This window comes from Rhincodon typus, chromosome 18, assembly GCF_021869965.1.
Source record: "Rhincodon typus isolate 14 chromosome 18, sRhiTyp1.1, whole genome shotgun sequence".
Classification (NCBI taxonomy): domain Eukaryota; kingdom Metazoa; phylum Chordata; class Chondrichthyes; order Orectolobiformes; family Rhincodontidae; genus Rhincodon; species Rhincodon typus.
In genome coordinates, this window is record NC_063349.1 from 32,056,117 (window position 1) to 32,083,041 (window position 26,925).

The 26,925-nt window shown below is 39.1% G+C and overlaps 1 protein-coding gene across 3 annotated transcripts in view; it reads left to right on the forward strand.

Annotated features, from left to right (window-relative positions):
- Positions 1–26,237, forward strand: part of LOC109911785 (F-actin-capping protein subunit alpha-2) — a 38,622-nt gene extending 12,385 nt beyond the window's left edge. For all 3 annotated transcript variants that reach the window (XM_048607500.1, XM_020511167.2, XM_048607499.1), the window contains exons 3-10: positions 10,479–10,530; positions 11,743–11,806; positions 12,683–12,889; positions 14,231–14,310; positions 21,609–21,687; positions 23,670–23,741; positions 24,350–24,412; positions 25,248–26,237. In XM_048607500.1, the coding sequence (XP_048463457.1) occupies positions 10,479–10,530; positions 11,743–11,806; positions 12,683–12,889; positions 14,231–14,310; positions 21,609–21,687; positions 23,670–23,741; positions 24,350–24,412; positions 25,248–25,388 (758 nt within the window). In that variant the 3' untranslated portion in view covers positions 25,389–26,237. The remainder of the gene's footprint in view (positions 1–10,478; positions 10,531–11,742; positions 11,807–12,682; positions 12,890–14,230; positions 14,311–21,608; positions 21,688–23,669; positions 23,742–24,349; positions 24,413–25,247) is intronic.
- Positions 26,238–26,925: the final 688 nt, after the last annotated feature.

The window sequence follows — 26,925 nt, forward strand, 5'->3', positions numbered from 1 at the left end:
AAGAGAGAGAAAATGTGAACTGTGCTACTCTTATCTAGTTCATAGTTCATCAATATTACGAGTTCAGGGGTGTGTTTTTCCCCTCTCCTGGTCAGGCGATGTTTCACCTGGTCTGATTTTTGTTCACATACCTGGTAATCTGTGTAACCTGAGAAACTATGTTGATATAGGAATATCTGAAGAAAACTGGTTTGCACATTCTAAAGGGACTGCTTCAACACAAGTTCCTAATGATGGAAGATTGTTCCCCTCATTGATCATTTGGTATGAGTTTTGCAGTCAAAATAGAAGGAATTAAGGTTGCAGGCATATGATAGCTGTCAAGCAAAGTTTTTGTTTACTTTTGAGTGCACATTTGAGCTAGTTGGAAGTTTTAAAACCAACCAAACCCTCTGGGGACATCTTTTGCCTGTGTGAGCCAGAAAAGAAATAGCAAGACTCTTCAAAACCTAGTCAATGTCCATTCTAAGCTTTGCAGAATCTAAACTGAGATGTAAAGCAGAAAGGTCCAATTATTCTCGTGTAGAGAAAGTGAAATAAAGATGGATGGAATTAAGCAAAATAATGAGACATGGAAAGGATTTTTTTTAATATTGTTAAATCTTCAAGACTAATCAACTTTTGCAAGAATGAGCGTCTGCAGTTTGAGAAATTAAATTTTCAGGACCGAAGAGTGTTCTGGTAGTCATAAGTGCAATTAATGCACCAGACGTGATCTCTCTCATCAATAAGTCCAACTTCTTCACATTGTGCATATTTCAGTGCCAAGTATATCTGGTAGATTCTGTTCTAACATACCCGGTGAAGTAGAGTTGGTCTGATTGCAATGACAGATTTCCACATTTTAACGGCGCATGTGCATACTCCAAAAGTTACTGTCTGATTTACTTCATCATCATGGTGACTGATAACAGCTACTTTTATGATGTATGCAAGATTTGGGGCATTATCTTTGCCACTGACCCATTTTGATAAAGACTGTCTTGCTGACAGATGGGAAGAAAAGTAGATAGCTACTAGAAAGGTCTGTCTGGAATTGGAGTGTAGTGTTAAATGAAATTCCTGTCAAGCCGTAATGTTGGTCATGTGAACTAATTTTAATCAAACACCTTGGTGATAATGTAGTTGTGTGTGCTTTGCAAATGTTTACTTAACTATTTTAAAAGTTAATTCCAGGGATCCTGCTAAGATTTACATTTATTGTTGATCATTAATTACCTGGCAAAGATGGAGTGGGTCTCAGGGCTGAATCTGCTTCTAGAACTGCTGTAGTTTCTTTCTTGAAGGGCTTGCCAAGATGTTCAGTCTTTGGAGCAGTTTGATACAACAAAAGTGCTTTGTTAGGGCAGTTAAGGGTCAACTGTATTAGCATGGACTAGCTCACACAAGAGCCAGTCCAGTGATAGCTGACTTGTTTCATCTCAACACTGACATTAGTGAACAGATGAAGTTGTCAGGCCTAATCATTCTTGCTGTTCCTTTATATTTCAGTTTCTTTCTATAAAAAAAGAGACTTCAAATCTCAACATGGTGTTTGAAAACTTGCACTTTTCTTCATTGGCATATTAGTCCAGGCGTCTGGATTTAAAAGTAAAGAACACTTGTGTATTCTGTTGGTCTTAACCAATAAATATGTAAGATGGTTAACATAGAATCCCTACAGTGTGGAAACAGGCCCTTTGGCCCAACAAGTCCGCACCAGTCCAACTTGAATAACCATTTGAGATCGTTAACTCAGCAATGTTGTCCACAAACTACTTTTGAATTGCTAATCAGGAATCAATTATTAACATCTCAATCCCCAATTAGCCACATGTGCATATCTGAAATACGTGGGAGAGGCAATGACCTAACAGTTTTTTAGTTCTGTGGACCGGGGTTCAAACCCTGCCATGGGCAGGTAGTGGGATTTTTGAATTCAATAAAAAAAATTCTGGAATTAAGAAACTACTAATGACAATGAAACCATTGTCAATTGTTGGAAAAACCCATCTGGCTCATTCATGTCCTTCAGGCCATTCCTGGCCTCTGGCCTACATGTGACTCTAGACCTACAGCAGAGAGGTTGAATCTCCACTGTCCTCTGAACTGGCCCAGCTATACCTATCGCTACAAAGTCTCAAAGAAATGAAACCAGATGGACTCTGCACGGTGCTCCCTAATAGCATCTGGGGGCTAATGCCAGAATGGGGAGAGTGGTTTCACGGACTGGTAATGCAACAGCCTGACAAGTGTATTCATGGAATCATAATCTTACAGTTCCCAGACACTGCTGCCACCATCCCTGGATATGTCCTGTGCCACTGGCATGTGGCTGCACAGTGGTATACAGTTGAAAGGAAAATGCCCTGGGAGTCCTCAACATTGACTCGGGACCCATGAAGTTTCATGGTTTCAGGTTAAACACGGGCAAAGAAGTCTTCTGGTTACCACGTAACGCTGTCCCTTGGCTGATGAATCGGTAGCTCTCCATGTTGAACAATGTTTGGAGGACGCAGTGAGGGTGGCAAGGACACAAAATGTACTGCGTAGAGGATTTCAGTGTCCTCCACCAAGTAGCTTGGAGGTAGCACTATTGATCCAGCTAGTGGGGTCCTAAAGACATAGCTGTTAGAATAGGTCTGTGGTAGATAGGGAAACGAGGAGGAAAAACATATTTGACCTCATCCTTAGCATTCTGCTGGCTGCAGTGCATCTGTCATTGACAGTTTCGGTAAGAGTGACCACCTTGCAGTCACTGTGGAGACTAAATCCCACTTTCACATTGAGAGTAACACCCATGTTGTGTGGCACTATCACCATGCTAAGTGGAACTGACTTCGAACAGGTCTAGCGACTCCAAGGCTGGGCATCCATGAGGTGCTGTTGGCCATCAGCAGAATTGTACTCCCAACACAATCTGCAACCTCGTGACATGGCATATCCCCATTCAACCATTGCCGTCAAGCCAGGGGTAAATATTGATTCAATGGAGAGTGCAGGAGGGCATGCCAGGAGCAGCACGAGGCATACCTGAAAATGAGGTGTCAATCTAGTGAAGCTACCAAACAGGACGACTTGCATGCCAAAAACATAAGCAGATTGACAGAACTAAGTGATCTCCACCAACAGATCAGATCTAAGCTCTGCAGTTATGCCACATCCAGTTGGGAAGGGTGATGGACAATTAACCAACTCAATGGAGTAGGTGGCTTTCCAAATATCCCCATCCACAATGATGAAAGAGCCCACAACAGTGCACAAGATAAGATTGCTGCAAAAGCTTCAACCTTCAACTGAGTGGATGACCCATTTCAGCATCCTCCAATGGTCCCCAGCATCATGGATTGGTCTTCAGTCAACTTGATTCAGCCTATGTGATATAAAGAAATGGTTAGAAGCATTGAATAGAGCAAAGGCCATGGGCCCTGCTGGTATTCCAGTAATTGTACTTCAGACTTGTGCTCCAGAACTTACCAGTCCCCTAACCAATTTCTTCCAGTACAGTTATAATACTAACACATGGCTAACAACAATGTCGAAATTGCCCACGTATGTCTTGTACCAAAAAAGGACAAATCCAATCAGACCATTTACTGCCCAATCAATAAAGTGATGAAAGGTGTCATCAGCAGTGTTATCAAGCAGTACCTGCTCAACGACCACCTGTTGAATGACTTCCAGTTTAGATTCTGTCAGAGCTGCTCGGCTGTTGACGTCATTACAGCTTTGGTTCAAACATAAACAAAAGAGCTGAATTCCAGAGGTGAGATGAGCTTGGCAGCCTTTTGACATCCAGGCTGTATTCAACTGAATGTGGGTGCAGATTCAACACTCGAGCTTCACAACATCCAGGACAAAGCAGCCCGCTTGATTGGCAACACATCCACTCCCTCTATTACCAACTCTCAGCAGCAGTGTATATAGCCTACAAGATGCACTGCAGAAATTCACAAATTTCTCAGAGCACCTTCTAAATGCATGACTGCTTCCATCTTGAAGGACAAGGGTTGCAGATATGTGGGAACACAATGACCTGCAAGTTCACCTCCAAGCCACTCACCATCCTGACTTTGAAATATATTGCAGTTCTTTCACTGCTGGGTTAAAATGCTGGAATTCCCTCCCTGCACGTGGACTGCAGCAGCTCACCACCACTTTCTCAAGGGTAGCTAGGGACAGGTAATATATGCTGGTCAGTGTGGTGCCCACATCCCATGAATGAATTTTTAAAATAGCTAACGTTCTCAATCTTTTGCTTGATTGTACAGCAGTTATTATTGTATTCCTGTAAAAATCAGGAACAAATGTAGATGAAATGTGAAGATAGAAAGCTTGAGCATGAAACTTGGTGACTACCTTTGCATGCAACCTGAGCCACGTGTCAAATTTGGATAAACATGTCCCTGACAGAGTTCCATTTGAAGTGAGTTTGTGCCATTTACTGCATTGGCCTTCACGTAGGTCACAAGGGAAAAAGTTGTACATTTTTTATTAAAAAAAGAAAAAATTCATGGACCATTTTTGCCTCTATGTTCCTTGAATAAAAATCTTATTCGTATTGCATTTTTCTTCTTCTGTTTAAGCCCATGGCAGTGAGGAGGGATGTGCAGGAAGTGACACGTGATTGTATTCCTAACCCTATGTTGTTTTAATCACGAGATGAGTATCAGATGGAAATGCTAACGATGTAAAATATCTGCCGTTTTTATTCAGATACTGCTTTTGTTTTTATTTTTATTTTTCAATCGGTTTGGGAATTTTTAAATACTTTTGTAAACCATACTGAAACAATTTTTACTTTTTAATGAATATCTAGTATAAGGGAAAAACTATTTCCACATCTGCTGTGGTTTTGCTATGATTTTGAAAACCTCTATCAAATCTTCAGCTATCTTCTCTCCAAGAAGAACAGATCTAATTCCTTTAATTTGTCATAATTGAGTTCCAGGAATGAGAAACTTCAAGATGCCCAAAGCAGAAGTGTGGAAATTTAAAATAAATGAAATTTAAAACTTGTATCAGTCATGTCATGTAAAGGAAAGTAGGAAGCTGCAGAAGCAAATTCTAGAATCGGCCAAGAGTGAAATCTCAATAGTGTTGTTAGAATTTAAAGTACTCTATTATGTGCATGCAATATACACAAATTGGTGGAAGTAAAACTATGATTTAATTGTCACTACAAAAATGTGGCTGCAGGGTGAATAAATTAGTTATTCCAGCTTTTCTTAATCAGTACTGCTCCAGCCTGGAGACCTGAAATTATTGAGCTCCTAGGTGAAGAGGAATAAACTGGCTCCACTTCTTTATTTGCCAGTTCCCTTTGGATGGTTGCAACAAGTATTTTAATTATAAAGGACACCTTCTATTGTCTTTCTTTCAGGCCAAGTCAGTTTGGTCTAAAAGGAACCAATTAAGCCAGACTTTCTTGAGTGAAGGCAAGAGTTAATTTGTAATGGTGGCACTGGCATGGTAAGCCCATCTGCTCTAGGCCAGCTGCATTTCTTCCTCCTTTCTCCTCATCTCTTTCTGCTTTCCTTCTGAAGTTCTGAAGAGACAGGCAGCAGCAGTGATGGCATTGCGGGGAGCATGGTAGTGGCAGTGTCGGCTGGAGATCTGGTATATGGAGCGGCTGTGGGTCTAAGCCCAACGTGGTTAGTGAACTGGGGAGATCAGACTAAAGTGGAGGAGATTGACTCCTGCAGGGAATGCATTAAGAAAGGCTGTTGAACTTTAATCTTTAATCTTTCCACTTAATTACTATCAAGGACTGTAATATTAACTTTATTTTTCACTTGTATTAAGAACAATGATAATGCTTTACTTTTGATTCTATGTTACTACTTGTGCCTAAGTTTTTTGTACTTAAGTACCTTGTACCTAAGATGGCACTGTGTGGCAACATTGTACACGTTTCACTGTACTTCTGTACTTGTACACATGACAATAAGGCTTAAATTTAAAAAGTGAGTAGTAATGCTACATGCATGCACCGATTAGAAAGGAAAAGTAGCAAGAAAGCTAGATATGCAGATCAGTTTCTGGGCAATTTGTGAAGACTGTTTACTGGAACATTGCAGCTATTTTATTAGATAAAATTGGTAGCATTGATGTTTGTAGTTGAGCAGTTTCAAGATTCTCGGCTTTGCAGTTAAGCTGATTCTTCCGACCTAATTCCTTTCGATGCTGGCTGACCTATAGCACTGCTTGAGAGTGTCTGTCTTTTTTTTTTAACATCTGCAATGGTTTTCAATGGCTGTCCTCAAGCTGTGACCGTCAAAGCTTACTAGTCCTTTTAAGTCAGGGTTTGCAAGTGTTTCTTTTTATATAACCCCTGTTTTATATCTTGGAAGAATACAATATAACATGGCTGAAATTTAGGACATAATCACGCAAGATGGCGTTCTGCTGAGAGAAAGTGTAGTCAGCTTCCTTTTATCTCTAGCCACAGGAGATTACAGCCCAGTTTGTTTTGACTTTGCTACTTTGATTTGGATGGTTGCTCTTTGAAGTTGCATTGGTATCCTCAGGTATGGCATTCCGCTGTTCCTCCCAAGGTAGTCACTTAATTTATGTCTGCATTTAGTTTGGTTTGTCATTTCTTTAAAAGGTTGCAATTTAAAATATCAATGTCTAAGTATTTTGGGTCTGATGTGTCGCTATGGTGCTAGGAACTGAAATTAAAGGATATTCAACATTTTAGGAAGGATAGTCAAACAATGAAATGGTGAGAGCCTCTTGATGATAAGTGATAGGACCAGGATGTTAGAAAGAGCGGATTGGAAGGACAGGATATAGAATATGTTTAGGAGCCAAGAGGCAGCAAATGTTGGTAGAGCTGATTATTTAAAGAATGAATGCTTGGTTTTCTCAAATTCCTACAAGGCAAAAACACAGGAAAATCAAGAGTTATGGCTAACAAGGCACATGAAAGGTAATTGATCAAAGGAGATTTCTGAAGTTACAAAAGAAAAGTTCGAAGTGTGAGAATTGGGAAAATTTTTTGAATTTGGCAAAGGAGAGCAGAAAAGTTGGAGGAACAATAGAATACAAAAGTAAAGTAGCAAGAAACCATAGTGGATGCATTGGTGGTCATCCTTTGTGAAAGTTGGAAGATTACAAATGTAACACAATTGTAGTGGGGTGGGGAGGAAAGAGTGTGCAAGAACGGGGAGCTACAGAATACTTCGTCTTTTCAGCAGGAAACCTACTGGGATCAAGTATAATGGAAAACTTATTTGGATATACTCAACATGAATTTATGAAGGGCAAATATGTATGACAAGCAAGATTTTTGTGATGCCAACAGACACAATGGGGGAAATCTAATGAATGTGGTGAATTTGGATTTGCATGGAATTGAGAATAATATACTCGCATGAATTGAGGATTGATTAACTGACAGCAGGTTTGTAATAAATGAGTCCACTTTGGGTGGCACGGTGGCTCTGGTTAACATTGCTTTCTCAGCATCAGAAGCCCGGGTTTGATTCCACCCTCTGGTGTTTGCAAGTTCTCGCGTGTCTGCGTGTCCTCCCACAGTTCAGGGATGCGCAGGTGGATTAGCCATGGGTAATGCAGGGTTACAGAGACAGAATAGGTGGGTGGGTCTGGGTGGGCTGCTCTTTGGAGGGTCAGCATGGACTTGATGGGCCGAATGGACTGCATCCAGACTGTAGGGATTCTGATTCTTGCGTTAGCAAGCGCTGACTGGAATGTCACAAGGATCAGTGCTTGGGCCCCATCTGTTTACGATGTATATCAATGATTTGGATATGATCAGTTGTAATATTTCCAAATGTCCACATATACAAAATTTGCTGGGAATGAGATTTGAGAATGCAGAGAATGGGGTGGGTTTTTAGGGAGGCTGTGTGTGGACAACAGGGTGGCCGATGGAATGTAATGTGGGTAATTGAGCTTATCTGCTTTGGTAGGAGGAATATTTCTTGCAGAATGTTTCTTGAACAGAGAGACTGGAAAGTAGTGATGTCCAGTGGGACCTCTGTGTCCTTGTTCATAAGTCACTGAAAGCTGCAGGTGCAACATGCAAATTTGGAAGGCGAGAGACTATTCTTCCTTGCAAGCACACCAACGCTTGAGAGATTGTTATTCCCTGACCCATCAAGTGAGAACCTGACGGTTATATTCAGTAAATAATATATTACACCGATGTCCTTGATTTCTGTGTTCCCACTGGCAAGTGAGACCCATCGATGGTGCTGGTACAGTGAATGCAGCTGGGAGATGGCGAACATATGACATCGGATCTCCTGAAAGGTCATGGCAGCATGTCAAATATGGTCAAGGAAACCTGATTTACAGCCTTCCTCTGCCCCTCAGCTGATAGTCATTCCTTCTCTTTGAACACCACTGAGAATAGCAAGGGCACAGATTGAAATCCCTAGCCTGCACGCAGTGCCTGCCGGAATGACTCAGTAAACCTTTATAGGCTGAACTCTGAAGGGCATATGCTTGACTGAATCTGCAGCAAACGGTAAGAGAACCAATGAGGGAAATGTCTACCTGACAGTGCCTCCCTCACCAATGTACTTGTTGCTGATGCATCTATCTGTCCCTATTGTTTGCAGCCTTCACAGCATTATGCTAATTTCCCCCTTCGCTCTGAGGATATTTCAATCCACAAACATCTTCAATGATTTGTGGAGAAGACAATGCTGAAGTGTTTGTAACTTCTTTTGACCAGAAGATTCCAGTGAATGATGTCTCCTTCTCCCAATTGTACCACATTTCAGCCAACTTGATACTTCATATGATTTAAAGAGGGGCTGAATTTGACTAAGGCCATGAGCTTGACCAAAGAGCAATTTGTACTGACAGTTTGTGTGTGTGTGGAAAATTGCCCAACTATGTCCTGTCCAGTAAAAGAATAATCTGGTTAGTTGTTGACTTTTCAATTTTACTTTCAATTATCAATAAAGTGATGTAAGGTACCCTTAGTGTTATCAAACAACACTTACTCACCACTCTTCAAACCTCATTACAACCCTGGTCCAAATGTGCACAAGAGTTGAATAGTGTGAGGTGTGTAACTGACCCTGATATCAAGGTAACATTTGATCAGGATCCCTTGATGTCACACCAGAAAAACTGGAGTAAATGGGAATTTTTGAGTGGGGTGGGGGGGAAACGCTATCTATTGTTTGCTTTTTGTGTTGTAACCCCAATGCTTAGGTTATCATCAGTTATCTCAGCCCAGGAATAAACTGTAGGAGTTCCTTGGGTTAGCATCTTAGACCCAACCATCAGTTGCTTCATTAATAACTTTTCAACCACATGAAGATCAGAAATAGGAATGTTTGCCGATGAGTGATTGATACTGCATATTATAGTCATACAGCACAGACCGTTCGGTCCAACTTGTTTGTGCCAACCAGACATCCCAATCCGATCTAGTCACATTTAGCCTATATCCCGCGCGCGCGCACACGCCTTTTTAAATGTTGTAATTTACTCTCCTCTACCACTTCCTCTGGCGCTCATTTCAGACATGCACCACTCTCTCTGCATGAAAGTTACCACTCGGGTCATTTTCAAATCTTTCTGCTCTCGCCTAAATCCACGCCTTCTCTAGCTTTGAACCACTCCCCACCCCCAACCCGAGGAAAAAGACGTCGGCTATTCGCTCTATCTGTGCCCCTCATGACCTTAAACTTCTATAAGGTCACACTTCAGCCTCCGACATTCAAGGGGGGGGAAACGCCCCAGCCTATTGTTAGAAGCAGTTGTTATGCAATGTTTTATGGCAGGGCAAGTAAGCTGAAGTTAATCAGGCAGACTCAACATCTTTCTCTGAAAGAAATCCTATCTTAACTTACTGTGAGTTGTTTTGAAGAAATAACTTCCTGCAGTAGATAAAGGTAAATTAGTGAATATACTGTTTTTAGATTATGGAATACAACAGCAACTTTGATAGGCTGGGAGACTTTGCACACAGGAACAGATATCCAACTCTGACTAGAATAAACTGTATCTCAGGATGTTCACTTGGTTGCTTGAAGATCATTCACTTAGTTCTGTCTGCTTGGTCACTGCATCCCTGTCCTGTTTTGTCTTGCCATGTTCAACTGTATTGCCATTTGCTGCTTTTTGTATCAACGTCCTAAGTGGTAGCATTGACCACAAATTTAAGCTGATCAAGGATACAAATACCGTAAATACAAGAATGCGTCAGAGCTAAGGAATTTGTGGTGAATAACTCTGCTCCATTCTCACTACCTCTACTTGAAACTCTATGGCTGTTCTTGTAATGTTGCCGAGTAAAAATCTTGGCAGTTCCTACCTGACAGCACAGAGAATGAGCCTAAGGCACATAGACTGCACTGAGTCACCACCACATGGGCAAAGTCGCGCAGGGCTGCCTTTTTAAGGTTTGGTGTGTATATATACTATTGGTATAACTGAATTTTGTGATCATACCTGAATTGTGGTTTCTGCTTCCATGACTAACTCAGCACTTCTGTTTAATTTTCTGCTAGATGTGCGGTTGCTGCTCAATGAGGACAATCTTCTCAGGGAGGGTACAGCACAGTAAGTAGAATTGTAGCTTAACTGTTCAAAATATATTTGTTTTTATTCATCTGAGATGTGGGCATTGCTGGCAAGGCTAAAACATGTTGCTCATCACTAGTTACCCTTGAACAGGTTGACACTCTAGGCCATTGTAAAGGTAGTTAAAAGTCAGCCATATTGCTGTGACACTGGAGTTGCATTCAGACCAGACCAGACCAAACAAGGATGGTGGACTTCCTTCCCTAAAGGACATTAGCAAACTAGATGTTCTTTTAAATGCCAGTTGACAATGGTTGCATCATAGTTGCTAGTAGACTAGCTTTAATTCTAGAACAGAAGCAAAATTGGTGGAAAAAGCTCAGCAGGTCTGGCACATCTGTGAAGAAAAAAATCAGTTAACGATTCAGGTCCGGTGACCCTTTCTCAGAACAGTCTCCGACCCTGGGTTGATAGTGTTATTGCCATCATGCCACTACCTCCCCCACCTACTAAAGTTTGCTATGGAAAACAAAATACAAATGTACTGCACAAAAAATAACTTTTCAAATATTAGTTTTTTCACTGTTTTACACCAGTTTTTTATTTTACACTTTTTAGTTCTGACTGCAAAGGGACATGTGGCTTAGACAGCATTTTTTTTTTTTTTTTTGCAGGCTTTTGGCCAATTTCCAGAAGCTGTTCACAATCCACAAATATTTTAGGAAACCCTTCACAATGCAGTAAATTCTCTACGTAAAACAAGATCCTCATAAGTCATTGCCTTACCCGGAATACTGAAGTTACAATTCATTTTGTTTTTGGATGTTACATGAGTACATGAAAGCCAGCAATAATATGAATAGTGTAGTTTTCTTAGCCTTTTGCTGTGCTTAAGACATTATCCCGTGCCATATGGGGTATTGAATCTGCATATCAACAATTCAGTACAAGGGATTTCACAGCCCTGTCTGATCCTGCTTTCACCTAATCTTTGCACATATACAATTCTAGCGGTATTTCTACATGCATTTATTTTAACTACAAAAGTGTTTAATTGTGCAAAACAAATGACAATTGAGTGTTCAAAAACGAAAAAAACTTTAAAGTACTCCAAATTGCTTTCAGCTTAGGTTTTCCACAAAGTGCTTTAAAAATTATTTGGAGGACTATTTTAACTGTTTTACATTTGAAAAATCTTCCTGTTCTGTTCCTTGTAATCTAATATCTTGATTTTTATTAATCTAATTTTAGTGCCTTTGCACAGTATAATGTGGACCAGTTTACTCCAGCAAAAATTGATGGGTATGATGATCAGGTATGGAATAATTTCTGAAGCTCAGTAGACGTGAGTAGTTGTAATATCAGACTTAATATAATGGTTAATGTTGCATATCTGCGTGCTGTACTTTCCAAAGCAAGTTTTCCAATTCCTGTCTTGTGAAGAGGGTAGAAGAGGAGATCTGTGGGTGAGCAAGCTCAGCAGTATGTCGACAACTGAATTAGAGCTACGGTTACTGATGGCCTTTTTGTTACATTTGAGCCTCCAGTTCTCAGATGGTGAGCTCTTTATCTAATATTTGGTTAGCCAGCTAAATATTTCAATAGGATAGTTGTTTCAATTCTTTTAAAACAAAAAAAAACTATGCTGTTTATAAGCTAAGTACCAAGCTATTGAACATATTTTGTGGTGATTTAAAAAAAATTGTGGCTTGCTGATTCTGTATTCAGAAAATAATTTAGCTGCCATCTGCCATTCCTTAACTTGAATGGGTGACATTACTGTTTAAAACATAGTATTTGTTCCATTGCCTATTTTACAATAAAATGGAGAAGTGGGATAGTTAAATCCCATGTCAAATTAATAATTGAATTATTTTGAGTCAGAGGTGATTTATTGTTTGGTTGCAACTCAGTCTTTACTAGATAAAATGGCCAGTTTACATTATTTTCAGTAAAATTTTATTGACTATATTACCAGGTGTTGGTTATGCAATTCATAAGAATTTTTCAAGAATTTTCAAAGTGACAGCAGCATGAGTAGTGTTGAAGTAGATTATAATATTGAGTTTAAAACAAAAGATCTTGCTGATGGATCTATTTTCACAATGAAAGCCCATTTGACATGTTTGAAAAATAAGTTGCTTTTTTGTCCTCTTAACCAGTTGCGCTGTTTGGTAATACTGTATTACAGGTCTTAATAACAGAGCATGGTGACCTTGGAAATGGTAGATTTTTGGATCCCAGGAATAAGATCTCATTCAAATTTGACCATTTACGAAAAGAAGCAAGTGATCCTAAGCCCCATGATGTTGACAATGCATTGGAATCTTGGAGAAGTGCTGTGGATAATGCAATGAGAGCATATGTAAAAGAACATTATGCAAATGGTGTCTGCACTGTAAGTATTTTCTGCATTAATAGTGACCAATATATCTATTCATGTGATCCCTCTTGAAATACCGTCTCCATCTGAAACATCAAGTTGAGATGGTTCTCTGCAGTGTTATCAATTTGCTAGTGTTCATCTCAACCTTTTTATTCACATGCAATGACAAAAACACTTATTCTTGATGGCTTATTTCATATTTAGTTTCATCTACTGCAGCACTTCATATTCTCAGGTAATGTCCATGTTACTACCCTGCCGCATGCCTTATATTTTTGTAATCTCATTACCAAATTAGTTGTCCGTACTGCAGTTTTGTAAATATGCTATCCAATTTTCTTGTTCAAATGTAGTCGGTTGCTCACTTGTTTTGTAAACAAGGGTGTCTTGATTCAAACTTTCATTTTAATTCATTTGGTCCTTGAGTGAAAGATGGCCAATTATTATAACAAGTTATTACAGTTCAAATACATTATGCATGTTTGGGGTTTTTGCACTGTACTAGAAATGAATGCTTATACAGAAGGCTATCTTCCAAGAAAGAAAATAGTGTACCTGCTAAAATAATGGTCCTAGGCCTGCCTTTGATTTTCTGTTGTAAATGCAGGAGCTTTTACCAGGAGGCATGATTGAGTCTGATCTTCTCTTTCCCTCAGCATTTAGTAGGGTAAAAGCTATCGCTGCTCAAATTCTGCTTGTTTTGTCCCTCATTAGACAACTAATGCCAGTCCTTTTTTTTGATACTGGCTGACATTGTGGAGCAAATATACTGGGAAGATCATGTTTCAGGTTGTTTCCTTTTTCTACTGATGGTATTACTGTAGCCTTTAACCAATTGCTTTGCCACATTTATACATAACTTTGCTACCAAGTGTGTTTCTGGTAGTATAGTTACGAAAAGTATGTCTGTGAAGGGTAATAGCAAAGTCTTCATGGTGTCTTTGCATTGGTTCTAGAAACAGACAAAGTATGTATTTGTAAGTACTTTTGCCATGAGTTGCGGCATTCTCTATGGAATTTTTTGGAAAATATCATCTTGTTAAATGATCTACAAGTCTGGCATATTGAAGTCCTTTCAGTCTGAATTGCCACTATTGAATTTGAGTATGAATCTTGTTATTTCAGGGAATGTGTTCCAGCGGTTGATTTTATCCAGTCCTTAAGAGCTTTCTTGGCACACATCCAATTATATTTTTACCACTGGAACTTGGAAATTTATTCTGCGTATTCCAGAATATTTGAATGCAACACTTGATCCTGAATCTCAAAGTAACTGGTTTTAGTAAAATGCTTCATTCAGCATTTGCATTCTATTTAGAACATCTGAAGTTATGTTTTATGATCTTCCTGCAGGTATATGGGAAGACCATTGATGGGCATCAAACCATCATAGTATGCATTGAGAGCCATCAGTTTCAACCCAAAAATTTCTGGTATGTTGAACTTTCTTTACTTTTTTAAGGGGTTATACAATGACCAACTCTAATACATCTGCTTAACCATTTCACCTTTTTGGTATTTACCTGGAAAGAGATTATGAAATTTGAATTTAAGCTGTTAGAATATACAGTTCTTGTACCATTGCCAATTTCTGCCCACCACCTAGAGATACTTTGACACATCTACAAGGCTGATAGGTTTATGGATAACATGTTTAGAGGTGTGGTCGCCCTGAAGGTGAAGGAACTGGAGGAAAGAAAGGAATTGGTGACCACCAGACCGAAAAGGAGAAACAAGTAGTGCAGGAGTCTCCTGTTGTTCCCTCCCCCCTCAAATCATTTTTTTCATTTAGAAGATATGGAAGGCGCCAGTACCTCAAGTGCGCTTAAGCAGCCTGGCTGTACAGGAGGGAAGGAAGATGAAAGCAGGAGCGGCAGTGTTAGGGGATTTGTTAGGGGAACAGATGGGTGTTCTTGTATAGAGTTTAGGGAACTAGGTAGTAGATTAAGAAGCAGAACCTTAAAAGTTCTGTTTTCAGGATTATTCCTGGTGCAATGTTCTACCGAATACAGAAATAAGAGCATAGAGCAAATAAGTGAGTAGCTCAAGATTCCGTACAGCAGGGATACCTGTGACCGTTTCTGGGGAAGATGGGTCCTCTACAGGTATAATGGTCTGCACCTGAACCAGAATGAGATTAACATCTTTGGGAGGGTTTGTTGGTGTTAGGAGGAATTTAAACTACTTCCAAGGTTGGGCACACAGTGGGTTAGTTCAGTAGCATTGCAATGTGATTTAGGAAAGAAACAAAGCCAAGGTGAGTTCAGCCATGTGTCTCAAGGGAGTAAATTGAGGCTGAATTGCCTCTACTTCAATGCTGGGAGTCTTGGAGGCAAGACAGATGAGTTAAGAGAACAGATTGACACATGGAACTGCAATGTTGTTTCCATCACAGACTTGGTTGAGGAAGGAATAAGACTAGCAACTTTGCGTTCCGGGGTGTAGAATCTTCAGGGAGGACGGACAGGATGCAAAATTGGAGGTGGTGTTGCATTATTAGTCAGGGAGTCAGTTACTGCAGTAATGAGGGATGATATCTTGGAAATGATGGTCAAATGAGGCTTGTGTGTAGAACATTGCAATAGAAAGGAGGTAGCCACACGGAAAATATTATAGGCCTCCAAACAATCGGGCAAATAAGAGACAGACGTAGTCAATTCCCTGAGCTGTGTAGAAATAAGTGGATTATATTAGGGGATTTCAATTACCCAACTATTATTAGGGGTAATTGTGCTATAAAGGGTTTTGGCGGGGGGCGAATTTCTTAGTGTATACAGGAGAGGTTTTGACGTCAGTATGTAGATGGTCCTACAAGGGGTGCTGTGCTGTGCTGGACCTAATTCTGAGGGATGAAGTTAGACAGGCATTTTGAGGTGACAGTGGAAGAGCATTTTAGTGATTAGTGACCACAGCACTGAATGTGTTAATCTTATGGAAAGAAGAAAGAATGTGCAAAAATGGGTTTCAGATTTGGATAAGGCAGACTTTAATAAGGCTGGATCTGCCCAAAGTAAATGGGGAACCAGCTACTTGTGGGTAAATCTCTAGATCAGTGGGAAGTGTTCAAAAAGGTATGGAGGAGGACAGACCCAACATGTACCCTTTAGGTGCAACAAGCCCAGAGAACCGTGGGTGTTGACGAATATTCAGGACTAGGAAGGAAAAGAGATATAAAGGGAGCAAAACAAAATACCTAGAGGAGTAAAGGAGATGCAGGGGTAAGTCAAAAGTAATTAGGAGAGCAAAGGGAGGGGGTGTGAGAAAATGCTGGTAGGCATGATTTGAAGAAAATCCCAAGATATTGTACAAGTGTATCGTGAGAATAACTAGGGAATGAGCAGGGCCTATTAGGGACAGAGGGGGCAATCTGTCCCTGAGCCAAGAGGACATTGGAGTGCTGAATGAGTACTTTACATCTGACTTTCTCCAGGAGAAGGGGGATGCAAGTACAGAATTTGTGAAGATAGACTCAGACTCAGATTCTTGAGCACATTGACATAGGAAGCAAGGAGATATTGAAGGTTTTGGTAGATTTAAAGGTCAACAGAACCTAGGTCCAGCTGCGTTGTATCTAAGGCTGCTGTGGGAGACGAAGAAAATTTACAGGGGCTCTGACCCAAATTTTCAGATCCCCGCTGACCACAGGAGGTGCCAGAGGACTAGAGGATGGCTAATCTTGTTCTTCTAGCGGAAATAAGAGTGGTAGAGATAGACTAGGGGCCATTGGAGGGGGGCAGAAAATTGTAAAGGAGAAAAATAATTCTCATTTGAGAGGGAAGGTTTGATCAGGGATAGTCAGTAGGCTTTATCAGAGGGAGGTCATGCCTTAAATTGAGTGGAATTTTGAGGTGACCATATGCTTGGATGAAGGTAGGGCCTTTGAAGTTTGTATAGACTTCAGCAAGGCCTTGATAAGGGTTCCACATGGGAAGCTGAAGGAAGATAGAAGCTCATGAAATCCAGGGTAACTTGGCAAGTTGAATTCAGAATCAGCTTGGTTACAGGTGACATAGGGTGGTAATAGAAGACTCTTTGTGAGACTTGAAGCTGGTGTGCAGTGGTGTTCCCCACAGATTCGTGTTGGGTTCATTATTGTGACATTCTCAAATGAAGTGGATGAGAATGTTGGGAGTGTGGGTTTTGGGGGTGATAAGTACACTTGTGGTGATACAAAGATTTACCAGATAACCTGTATTTAGGAGGAAGGTGTTTGTTTACAAGAGGATATGACCGCATTAGTCAAGCGAGAGGATCAGTGGCAGGTGGAATTTAACCCTGATACATGAGGTGATGCACGATGGAAGAAGGAGCAAGTCCAAGGACTACTCCTTGAATGGCAAGACACTAGGAAGTTCAGAAACAGCGATCTTGGGGTGCATGTCCACAGATTGTTAAAGGTGGCAGGACATTGAGTTAGAGCATTCTGGAATGTTTATACTGAATTTTTAAATGTGTGAGCAAAAGTAAGTCATGTAATGAAAGATGAAACACTTGACAGTGTGCTGAAGCTCAGATTCATGACTTCAAATATAAAATATGCTTATGGTCGTAATAATCCTGAACCAAATTGAGCCTTTGCAGACTTGAGTCAATCCCCATGCTTCACTATTCACAGCTACTAGTCTCCCATGTCAGGCTAATACTGTTGCACATTTGAGTACAGATGTCTTGTGTTAGTGATGCAGCATGCAGTTGGGCACACGATGCATTAAGTCATTGTTTGCTGTGTACAGCAGCTTTACTCTAACTTTTTGGTGGCCTTGGAGTGCTTAATGTTGACAAGTTGATTCAGAAATAAATGTTCTTTTAAATAATGATTTGAATTACTGAGAAAATTGTATGTTTTATGTAAATAAAAATTGTCCAAGTTATTTATAGGAGTGGGAGAGATCCTTGAGCAAAATACTGTTATACACTATCTGAAAGCCAGTAATTTAATTAAAGTTCTTTTAGATTCTTGCATGGGAAAACAAGTTATTAAATCGGATTTCAAGCCATATCAGATCAGCACAACTGAGCTGCGATGTCCCTACCCCCCAGTTTCAAACTGGAAACTTCTCGCTGGAATATCATTTTGCAGGTGCTAATCACTCTTTAGTACCTTGCCAAATGGGCATTACTCGCCTATATTAGGTTTAGTGGATATTAAAGGTTCGTGGATTATATTTGCAACATTGCACCAGCCCAAATCTACCCATTTCCGATTTCTCACCCATACTTGAATTCCAGCTGGATAGCAATTAAATTTGGTAATCATAATCCAGGAGTCACGGAGATTAATTATAGCACAGTACCTTCTTCCAAACTAAGATCAACCAACTTGCTACAGATTATAAATTCAAATTGAACCATCTGGAGGTGAAAATACGAGATACCAAAACAGATCAATTAAGTTGAAGCAGCTCAGATTAGAACTGGAATTCCAGTTGAAAAAATATGGAAACTTTACCAGAAAGAGGTAAAATGGTAGGTGTGGAGAGGAGAATTCCAGGAAGGGGAAACAAAGGAGACACAAATGGAGACAAAGGTGAGCCCCTGAGACAAGCTGAACTGAAAACGAAAACTTGAAAGAAAAAGCAGATCTGCCCTCAACCATTTAAAGCTGGATCTGGATGAGAGTCGAGTGGGAATCCATCTCTAGTGCAAGAAGCTGTGCCCCATTAAAGATAATTTAGTTCTCGTGTCCCACAAACTCGCCTCAGGATTATCTGCAGCATTAAGTGTCTACTGTCTGCTTTGTCATTACTGTTGACCAGAACAGGATGGTAACAACAGTTTAAACAGCCAGAGAAATTGGCATTGTCTGAAACATTGGAATGCTCTCGGATCTTTCTTGAGGGGTAATTTAAACTTTTTTCCACCTCCTAAATAAGTTACATTTCAGTGTTTTGATAAAAAGGCTTATGATTATGTAGTGTGGAGGTGCCATTGGTTAAATGTTGCTTAGAATGAATTTGTATGCTGGGTAACAGTGAGATATTTCTGTTTTCCACTACCAGGGTTAGATATTTTATTGGGGAGCTTCTCGGCCAGTAGCAAAAACCTACTCCTCAAATATAGCTCGGAGACTGGAAAAAACAGCAGTGTGTCCAGGAACGGAATCATTTGGAGATAAAAGCCAAAGAGGTCAAAAGGGCCGGAGTTAGGTCGGTAACTGGAAAAGAATGACAAATGACACTGCAGAGCTGGAGACCTAGTTAGTGGATGCCTTCATGATAAATTTAAAGATGAGGTGCATAGAGGTTCCAGGACAGGACAGGCCAGGCTAAAATGATCCATTGGGCAGAAGAGCCATAGGGGAGTGTAGTAGAAGGTGAAAGTTCAGCTAGTGTTCCAGAGAAAGTGGATCAGGTTATTAGTACCTATTCCCAATATGAAGGGATAGGAAGATAGCCTATTGCATGAAACCCCAGAAGGCATGTCAGTCAGATAAAAGCAGTCATTCACTAGGCGCTCGAAGGAACAGAGCTAAATTTCAAACCTCAACCAGTCCAGTTGAGTTGACTTAAAGTTTAGTGAATGGGCTTGCAGATTGCAAGCCAAAACAGGTGGCAAATATCAGTTTACCAAATACTAATGCCCTTGAAATAAAATTTGGGAAAAGTGCTTGAATCCAGTACTTGGTCTGTAAAAACTGAGCAAGGATTAAAGTTGGAAAGGTAACATGGTTTGGAGATACAAGTCTTTCTGGAAACAGGTTTTGAACCTAAGTTTGGATTAATAGAATTAATGCAGAATGTTTGTCATCCCAATTTTTATATTGTTTTATGACAACCTTGTAATTGCTTACTGTAAGCAAGAAAATATTTTGTATTGCTTTCTTGTGGTAGGTGGTGTCATTTTTGACTTTCACTGTGATTTTACGACTGGGCAGTTGTACCAAAATGGTTAAGAAAAAAATCTTGAAAATGGCCACAATCATCTGACTACAAGTTGAGACAAGCTTTGTGAAACTAACAACCAATAACCAGAATGAACTGAAATTACCAACTTTATCAAAAGAGACAGCCATCTGTATATGAAGAAGCCTGTATCATTTGTTTTCATTTACATTTCTAAGTTTGTGAAAGACATTACCTGCTATTATCCAGCTGGAAAACCAGGAAGTCAGCCACTTGGATTCGCAAACCAGGCGTATTTCAGGGAGTTGCTTTTGGAAGAGTGGAGATGAACTGGAGCAGTCTGTCACACTCACTGGAAACTTGATGACAAAGCAAATCCAAGAAACATCCAAATACCTGAACTCAAGGATATCAGCGCTATGCACAGCTGCTGTTGACCCCAGATACCCCTAACTGACAGTGGCCTCTGGCCTCAGACTGTAGTCAACGTCTCCTGAGCACCCCAGGACTTTAAACTGAATATGCTTTTTTTAACTTTGTACCGGGTCCTACCCACTTTTTAAACTTTATACCTGTGTTTTTTGTATTCGTTGTTGGACAGGTTTTCTCTAGACTGGCAAGGAATAAAATTACTCTCCTTTCATCCAAGAAAATCTTAAAATTGGCTCCTTATTGTTTCCGATGAACTAGTTGACTATTTTAATTCAAGTGAGCTGTGTTAAAATGAAAAAAAAAATCTGAGGCTAATCAAGGAAGTTGCAGAGAGTGAAGCTGATCTCTCTCTCTGCTACCATCATCCCCCCAGTCTCAATTGTTATAAAGTTAGTACAAATATGGTGATTCTGTTATAAAATGACCAATTGTTTCTCCTTTGCGCTACTATCAGAATTAAAGTATGTATTCATCAGGTTTTAACTAAAAAAAGTTATGAACAAATTGTATTCTTAAAGCAAACATTGGTTAGCAGCTAAGTAATAATACAAAATTAAAACTATATTGCCTTAATCCCCAAATGTGCGCACACTCCCAAAAAGAAAAGCCTTTATAAAGATTATCTTTGATTTCTCGTATCCATTAGGTTCCCAGTCAACTTCAGGCTGCAGTCATTAATGGTAGATGTCAAGTTCTGTTTCTGACCAACTTGGATTCGAATCTTAAAGTGGACTGGACCAATTCTCAATCAGGTTCCTGCTAAATTTCTACAGATTTTTTTTTTAAACTAAGGGTTTCAGGAGCCACTAAGCTTCTGTGGTGTTTTTCGTAAGACTGACTCCTGGACCTGTAAAAGCAGAATTCTGTGGCTAGAAAGCATTTGGCAAAGAGACCCTTAGTTCTTTCAAAACCAGGATTCTCAATAATTCAGGCAATAATCCAACTTTCTCCTCGAAAGCTTTACTTGGCTGTTTTCTCCAAAGTCCAGTTTAATCTCCAGTGAACAGCAGGTAAACCACAACATGTGGCATAGTTGGCATCCTTTCCAAGAAATTGTATGGGTTTTTAAAAAAAAAAACTTTTCAACCTAGAATTTGTCCTAATAGTTGAAGCTCAAAAGACCAAATTGTTGTTGTCTTTGTTTCCCCTCAGGTATACAAACAATATATTCCCAATAATTTCTATGTATTTTATTTCTTAGCTACGTTTTGATGAAAACTTGACGAACAAGACTTCTGCAGCTACTTGGGATTTTAATATTCATTATTCACTAAGCTAAGCTGTAATAGGATTCAAGTGGTTAATGCTAAATGAAATGTCAATGTATATCAATGTGACTTATAGGACGTCAAAAAATCCATGGTACCTACTTATTAGCTAGAGAAAAATACCACTTGTAATAAATCGCATATATGTAACATTATTTGACCATCTTCATTTTTGTTAATTGAATGTAGGAATGGGCGTTGGAGATCGGAGTGGAAGTTTACTATCACCTCTTCATCAACTCAGGTGGAGGGCATTTTGAAGATTCAGGTTTGTAATCACTAATATGATTGCGATTCTTACAATTGTGACATGTTTCAACCGACAAATTTTTAAAGGCCTGGTTTCTTTATTCTCTCAACATAACAAAATAAAACAATAATTGAAAATTACTTATTCTGTAAATCTTGCCCTTCCCCATCATATATAATCTTTCATCATAAAACTCTGCCACATGTTGTTTTAATAAATAAAATCGGGTAAGCGTCTAAAGTAAGGTTTTGCTGAACTTTTCCTGTCTACACTGTATGTAGAGATATAGAGCAAAAATATTATCTAATTTGGCATCAGTACTCTAGACTAACTTTCCTAAGTGACATTTCCATGGTCTTTCAGGTCCAGATCATTATTCACAATGTCACATTATCTGAATCTTCATTTAATATCCTTCTTTTCTCAAATAGTAATCCAACATTGTTCATTGCTACAGGACTTGTCTAATTTTGAGTCTGTTTTTCATACGTCTACACTTTCAGCTATGTGTTGATTTTCTTAACTGTTTATTCATATGGGTTATATGCCAACTTCTCATCTGATGAACGGTTATTGCCTACTCACTTGGAAAATCTGACAATTCCTTCACGAAACCACGCCAGCTTTGTCCTAAAGGACAGACCCGGGGAGGCAATGGGCTAGTGGTATTATCGCTAGACTATTAATTCAGAAACTTGGCAAGTGTTCTGGGCACCTGGATTGAAATCCTGCCATGGCAGATGCTGGAATTTGAATTCAATAATTAATCTGGTATTTAGGGTCTACTGATGACCATGAAACCATTGCCAGTTGTTCACTAATACTCTTTACTGAAGGAAATCTGTCATTCTTACGTGGTGGTTGAATCTTAACAAGGCAATAAATGCTAGTCTAACCAGAGAAGCCCACGTCCCGTGAGTGATTATCTTTTAAAAAGAAGAGTTGCCTGTATTGGGAGGTTGCCACAAAAATCATGGTATTGAGCTAGTAGATTTCCATGGGGCTAGATGGAGCAATAGTGCTTATCCAGTCCCTACAAAACAATTAAACTAATTAAACACTTTTGAGACTGGCCTCCTGATCCATTTTTGAGACCCACTGGTTTAGCCATTTTGCGTCACATTTCAAGGGCACCAAACTGCTTTCTTTGGTCCTTCCAGAGTTGTGATGGGCTCTGCATGTCAGGAGCAGAAGTGTTGCATAGTAATTGTAACACTAAACTTAGCAAGAGATTGAATGAGAGGTTGAGATTTAAATTCTGTTCTAAATTGAAATGAGCTTTAATATAATTACCGATTCATCAGCCATCGATATTTTTCACTTCCAACAGTGTCCAACATTTAGGTGTAGTTCTGGAATTGGGCTGTATTTGCTGGATGATCCTGTGTATGTTGGCAAAATGTTGACAAGCCGTTCAGGATTGTGTGCTGGAAGCTACATGTATTACACGGGACCTGTCCTTTCTAGACAGACAACATGCACCTCACCTACTTCAAATCAATAACACGGGTGACACCCATTTGTTGGTTCAGTGGTCAGAGCATGCCCTAAGAAATCAGTCATCTTGCCTAGTTTAAAATTATACAGTCTGTCAGATAAACATCATTAACTAATGTATTTTCCATGGCAGCACCTGTACCAATCTGTATTTGCCAACCAATCAGCACTCTCCTCTCATGCTGTTTGATCTTCCCCTTGAATTGATGTTGTAAACAGTCCTGATGAGGGCAAGATGAAAAGCTTTGACAAAATATTGTTTTTAGCAAAACTCAATTCTGCATTACCAAAAGGTTATTTCCACATGTACTGTAGTTACAATTACTTGTTTGAAAGTACTGTATACTTTTTTGTAAATGAACAGCTGGCTGCAAATCTGTTTGTAAGTTAGTCTGGATTGCTGGAGTATAGTAATTTTAAGTATAAAAACATACCAGGTTAAACTAGACTTGAATCCATGTAGTGAGATTTGCAAATCCAAACCTTCTTGTGTATTTTCTTAGGTTCATTATTATGAAGATGGCAATGTTCAACTGGTCAGCCATAAAGATGTACAGGAAACTTTGTCTGTCACTGTGAGTAAAACTGTTCACATTCTGAGAACTATTACATTTTCTCCATGACAATCTTTTGAAGTATCAAATCTTGCTTATATGACTTTTATATATTAATTTGTACTTTTTTGAACTAACCCCTCCTGCCTTCTCTTTTCCACCTAGTACCTCTGTTGAAAGCACTGCTGATGCCCAGCTTGAGAGCAGCAGCACTGGGTGGCTGATTTTTTTTTTTCTTTTGTGAACCCTTGTGGATCATTGCTTAACGACTGAAAAGGCATTAAGACCCATGGATCCTATCCATGCCTAATTTTTCTGTATAGCAAAAAGAAATTGGAGCAAATTATTCACTTTTCTCTCTCCTCTCTTCCCTCCCTGCCCTTTAAGAGTCTGAACATTACTTAAATCCTAACTGAGCAGAGACCACCAAGTTTGTTTTACTTAATAGTGCTTATGGATGGTATCTCTCCTATCTTAGCTATTTGGAGAGTCTTTATAACTGTAATTAAAACTGTAATGAACCTCAAGTAAATTATTTTTACTCTATGCACATAACGTGTCTGGGGAGAGCCTGTTATCTGAAAAGGACTCCTTTTATATTATCTGGATTATTCTGCTTTCTTTTCCAGAATGAAGCCCAAATGGCAAAAGAATTCACAAAACTTGTCGAAGCAGTAGAAAATGAATACCAGGTAATAAATGAAAAATTCATTATCTCACTTAAACTGATTTCTGATATTCCAAGATTTTTGTCATCTTGTGCAATTACCACTTGTCTGAGATCGCCTTTAACAGTGTATTCTGTCAGTTGAAGCAGAGAAATTCACTTTGTACAGCTATTCAGGGATTTGTTTGGCTGAGCATTCTGTTTGTAGTATTTTTATCCTTTTTTATGTATTTTGCTTTTTAAAAAGGATTGTCAAATTATTTTGTACAGTGCATAAAGTATCTGTCCCAATTGTTAGGTTTCAAGCTAGGACCACATGAACCAGATTAGTACATTGCCATCACTTTCACAAAACATGCTTAGAAAGCAAATAGATGGTTATTTACAGGAAAAAAAAATACATCCAGCGGTAGACTATATTAGCTTCTGACTGACCTCAGCAGTCAGTTAAAATAGCATTGAAGTATGAAATTACATCCATCTGGTTTTAACAGCAAATAAAGTTAACTGTGGAGGTAATATTACCATTTGTTACCTAAGCATATTGATTTTCTTCAGTTTTATTTTGGATAGAATTTAATAATTAAGCTTAAAGGTAGTGGTGCTGGTGGAAGTTTCTTCCAAATGAAGATGAATTTGTCTTGGTCCAGTAAACTGTTCTAGGTTCAGTCCTTTCTACCAGCCACTGCATCTGCAAAAATAAAGTAACCAAAAATCTTGGGTTAATTTATCAAATTGAGGAGCTTTTACGTGAGCACTAACTAATTATTTTTTGTACTTGTCTTCCTTCTTTTGAAATTTGTAGACTTATTTTTTGTTTGTATTACTATGCTTTCTCAAAAATCTTATGTATTTTCCAGACTGCTATCAATGAAAACTATCAGACCATGTCGGACACTACGTTTAAAGCCTTGCGTCGGCAGCTGCCAGTCACTCGCACCAAGATCGATTGGAACAAAATCCTGAGCTACAAGATTGGCAAAGAGATGCAAAATCTTTAAGAGGAAGTTTTGCATGACTGGATAATTTTCGTGTCTGTTTTAAAAAGGTCTGGTCTCACAAGTGTGAAATTGTTGAACTACATTTATAAATAATTTGGGAAATTGCCTCATAATCTTTTTTAATACACTTTAAGTTGGATACCATTAGCGCTCATGATAGATTCACTGTGCACAAAGCACATGGCTTTCAATGCAGCATTTCCCTTTCTAACAATGTTAAAACAGTTTACCTTCTTGGTTTACTCATTAATGTGATTGTTTTCATTTTACTGTCTTGTCACTTTCTGAAGCAGCCCAATGTAGCCATCATGTTTAGTTGCCATACTTGTGTTTACAGTACCATGGTGAGACCATGCCTTTTTAGGTTTTTTGGTTCCTGCTTAGTACAATTAAGTTGCTGAGGATCCAAGCAAATTTTAAATATCGGAATGGGCCTGTTTCTTCCCAGTACCTTTAATTAGATGAACGGTTGACAGTTACTAATCATTTATATCTGAAATATATCCCTTCATAAGTAGCAGTCACTTCCACATTAATTTTTGAACTTGCCTTTCTTCTCTATAAAGAAGTATTCTGTTCAGGGGTAAATGGTATGGGACAGCAGATACTGAGTTAATGAGTAAATAATTCAATGTGGTTAGTAATGTTTATGCTTTACTGACATGGCACTGTCTCAGATGTAGTTATTTCCTGCAAAAATATACATAAAATACAGTTACTGCTTTGTGCCCACATAAACTCCTCCTTCAATGAGCTGTGTATTAAAAGTTACCCATGAGTTATTTTTTATGAAGCAGACACAACTGTACCAGAACAAGACACATTGTAATATAAACCTGTATTCATTAATTTGTGTGCCAGCCTGTTTATTTCTTCCCTTCAGTGGTGAATATTTCAGCATTTAATTCCTTTTTATGTAAATGATTTGTAAACGAAAGCTGAAATTGTCCTTTGATAAATCTAGGTCAGATTAAGGAAATGCTTGGACGTGGTATTTGTTACAGTGACAAGTACTCCCCAACTTTGTAACTTGATGTAAATATTTTAGCAATGTAGGATGTAAGGCTTTATTTAAATTCTCATGTTGTGAAAAGATTTGGTTTCGTAAGTTTTACGAGAAACTAAATATATCTGATCACAATCTGAACTGAATAACTTGACATCATTGCAAACAGAAACCCCTTATTGGAGAGGTTTTATCATTGAGCTTGGTGTTTGGACTGGATGAAATATTGCATAGCACAAAATGATAGACCTCAAGAGCTTGATTGATCTGTTGGATCCTATGGGTACCTTTTTATCTTGGTGTTGAGTCATGTTAATGCACTCTGCCAATTATGTTGAAGTACACTAGTACAGCTTTGCACATAGAACACCCACATGCAGTGTGCTCTTCTGGCAGACACTTAGCACAGCCCACAGTGTATTTGAGAAGTTCTGATTTCAACTTGTGCTTTTAATATATACAACCATAATGAATTCAATTAATGTTGTAATGTGATAATTATTTTTCCTAAAAGAGTGGCTACTGCAAAGT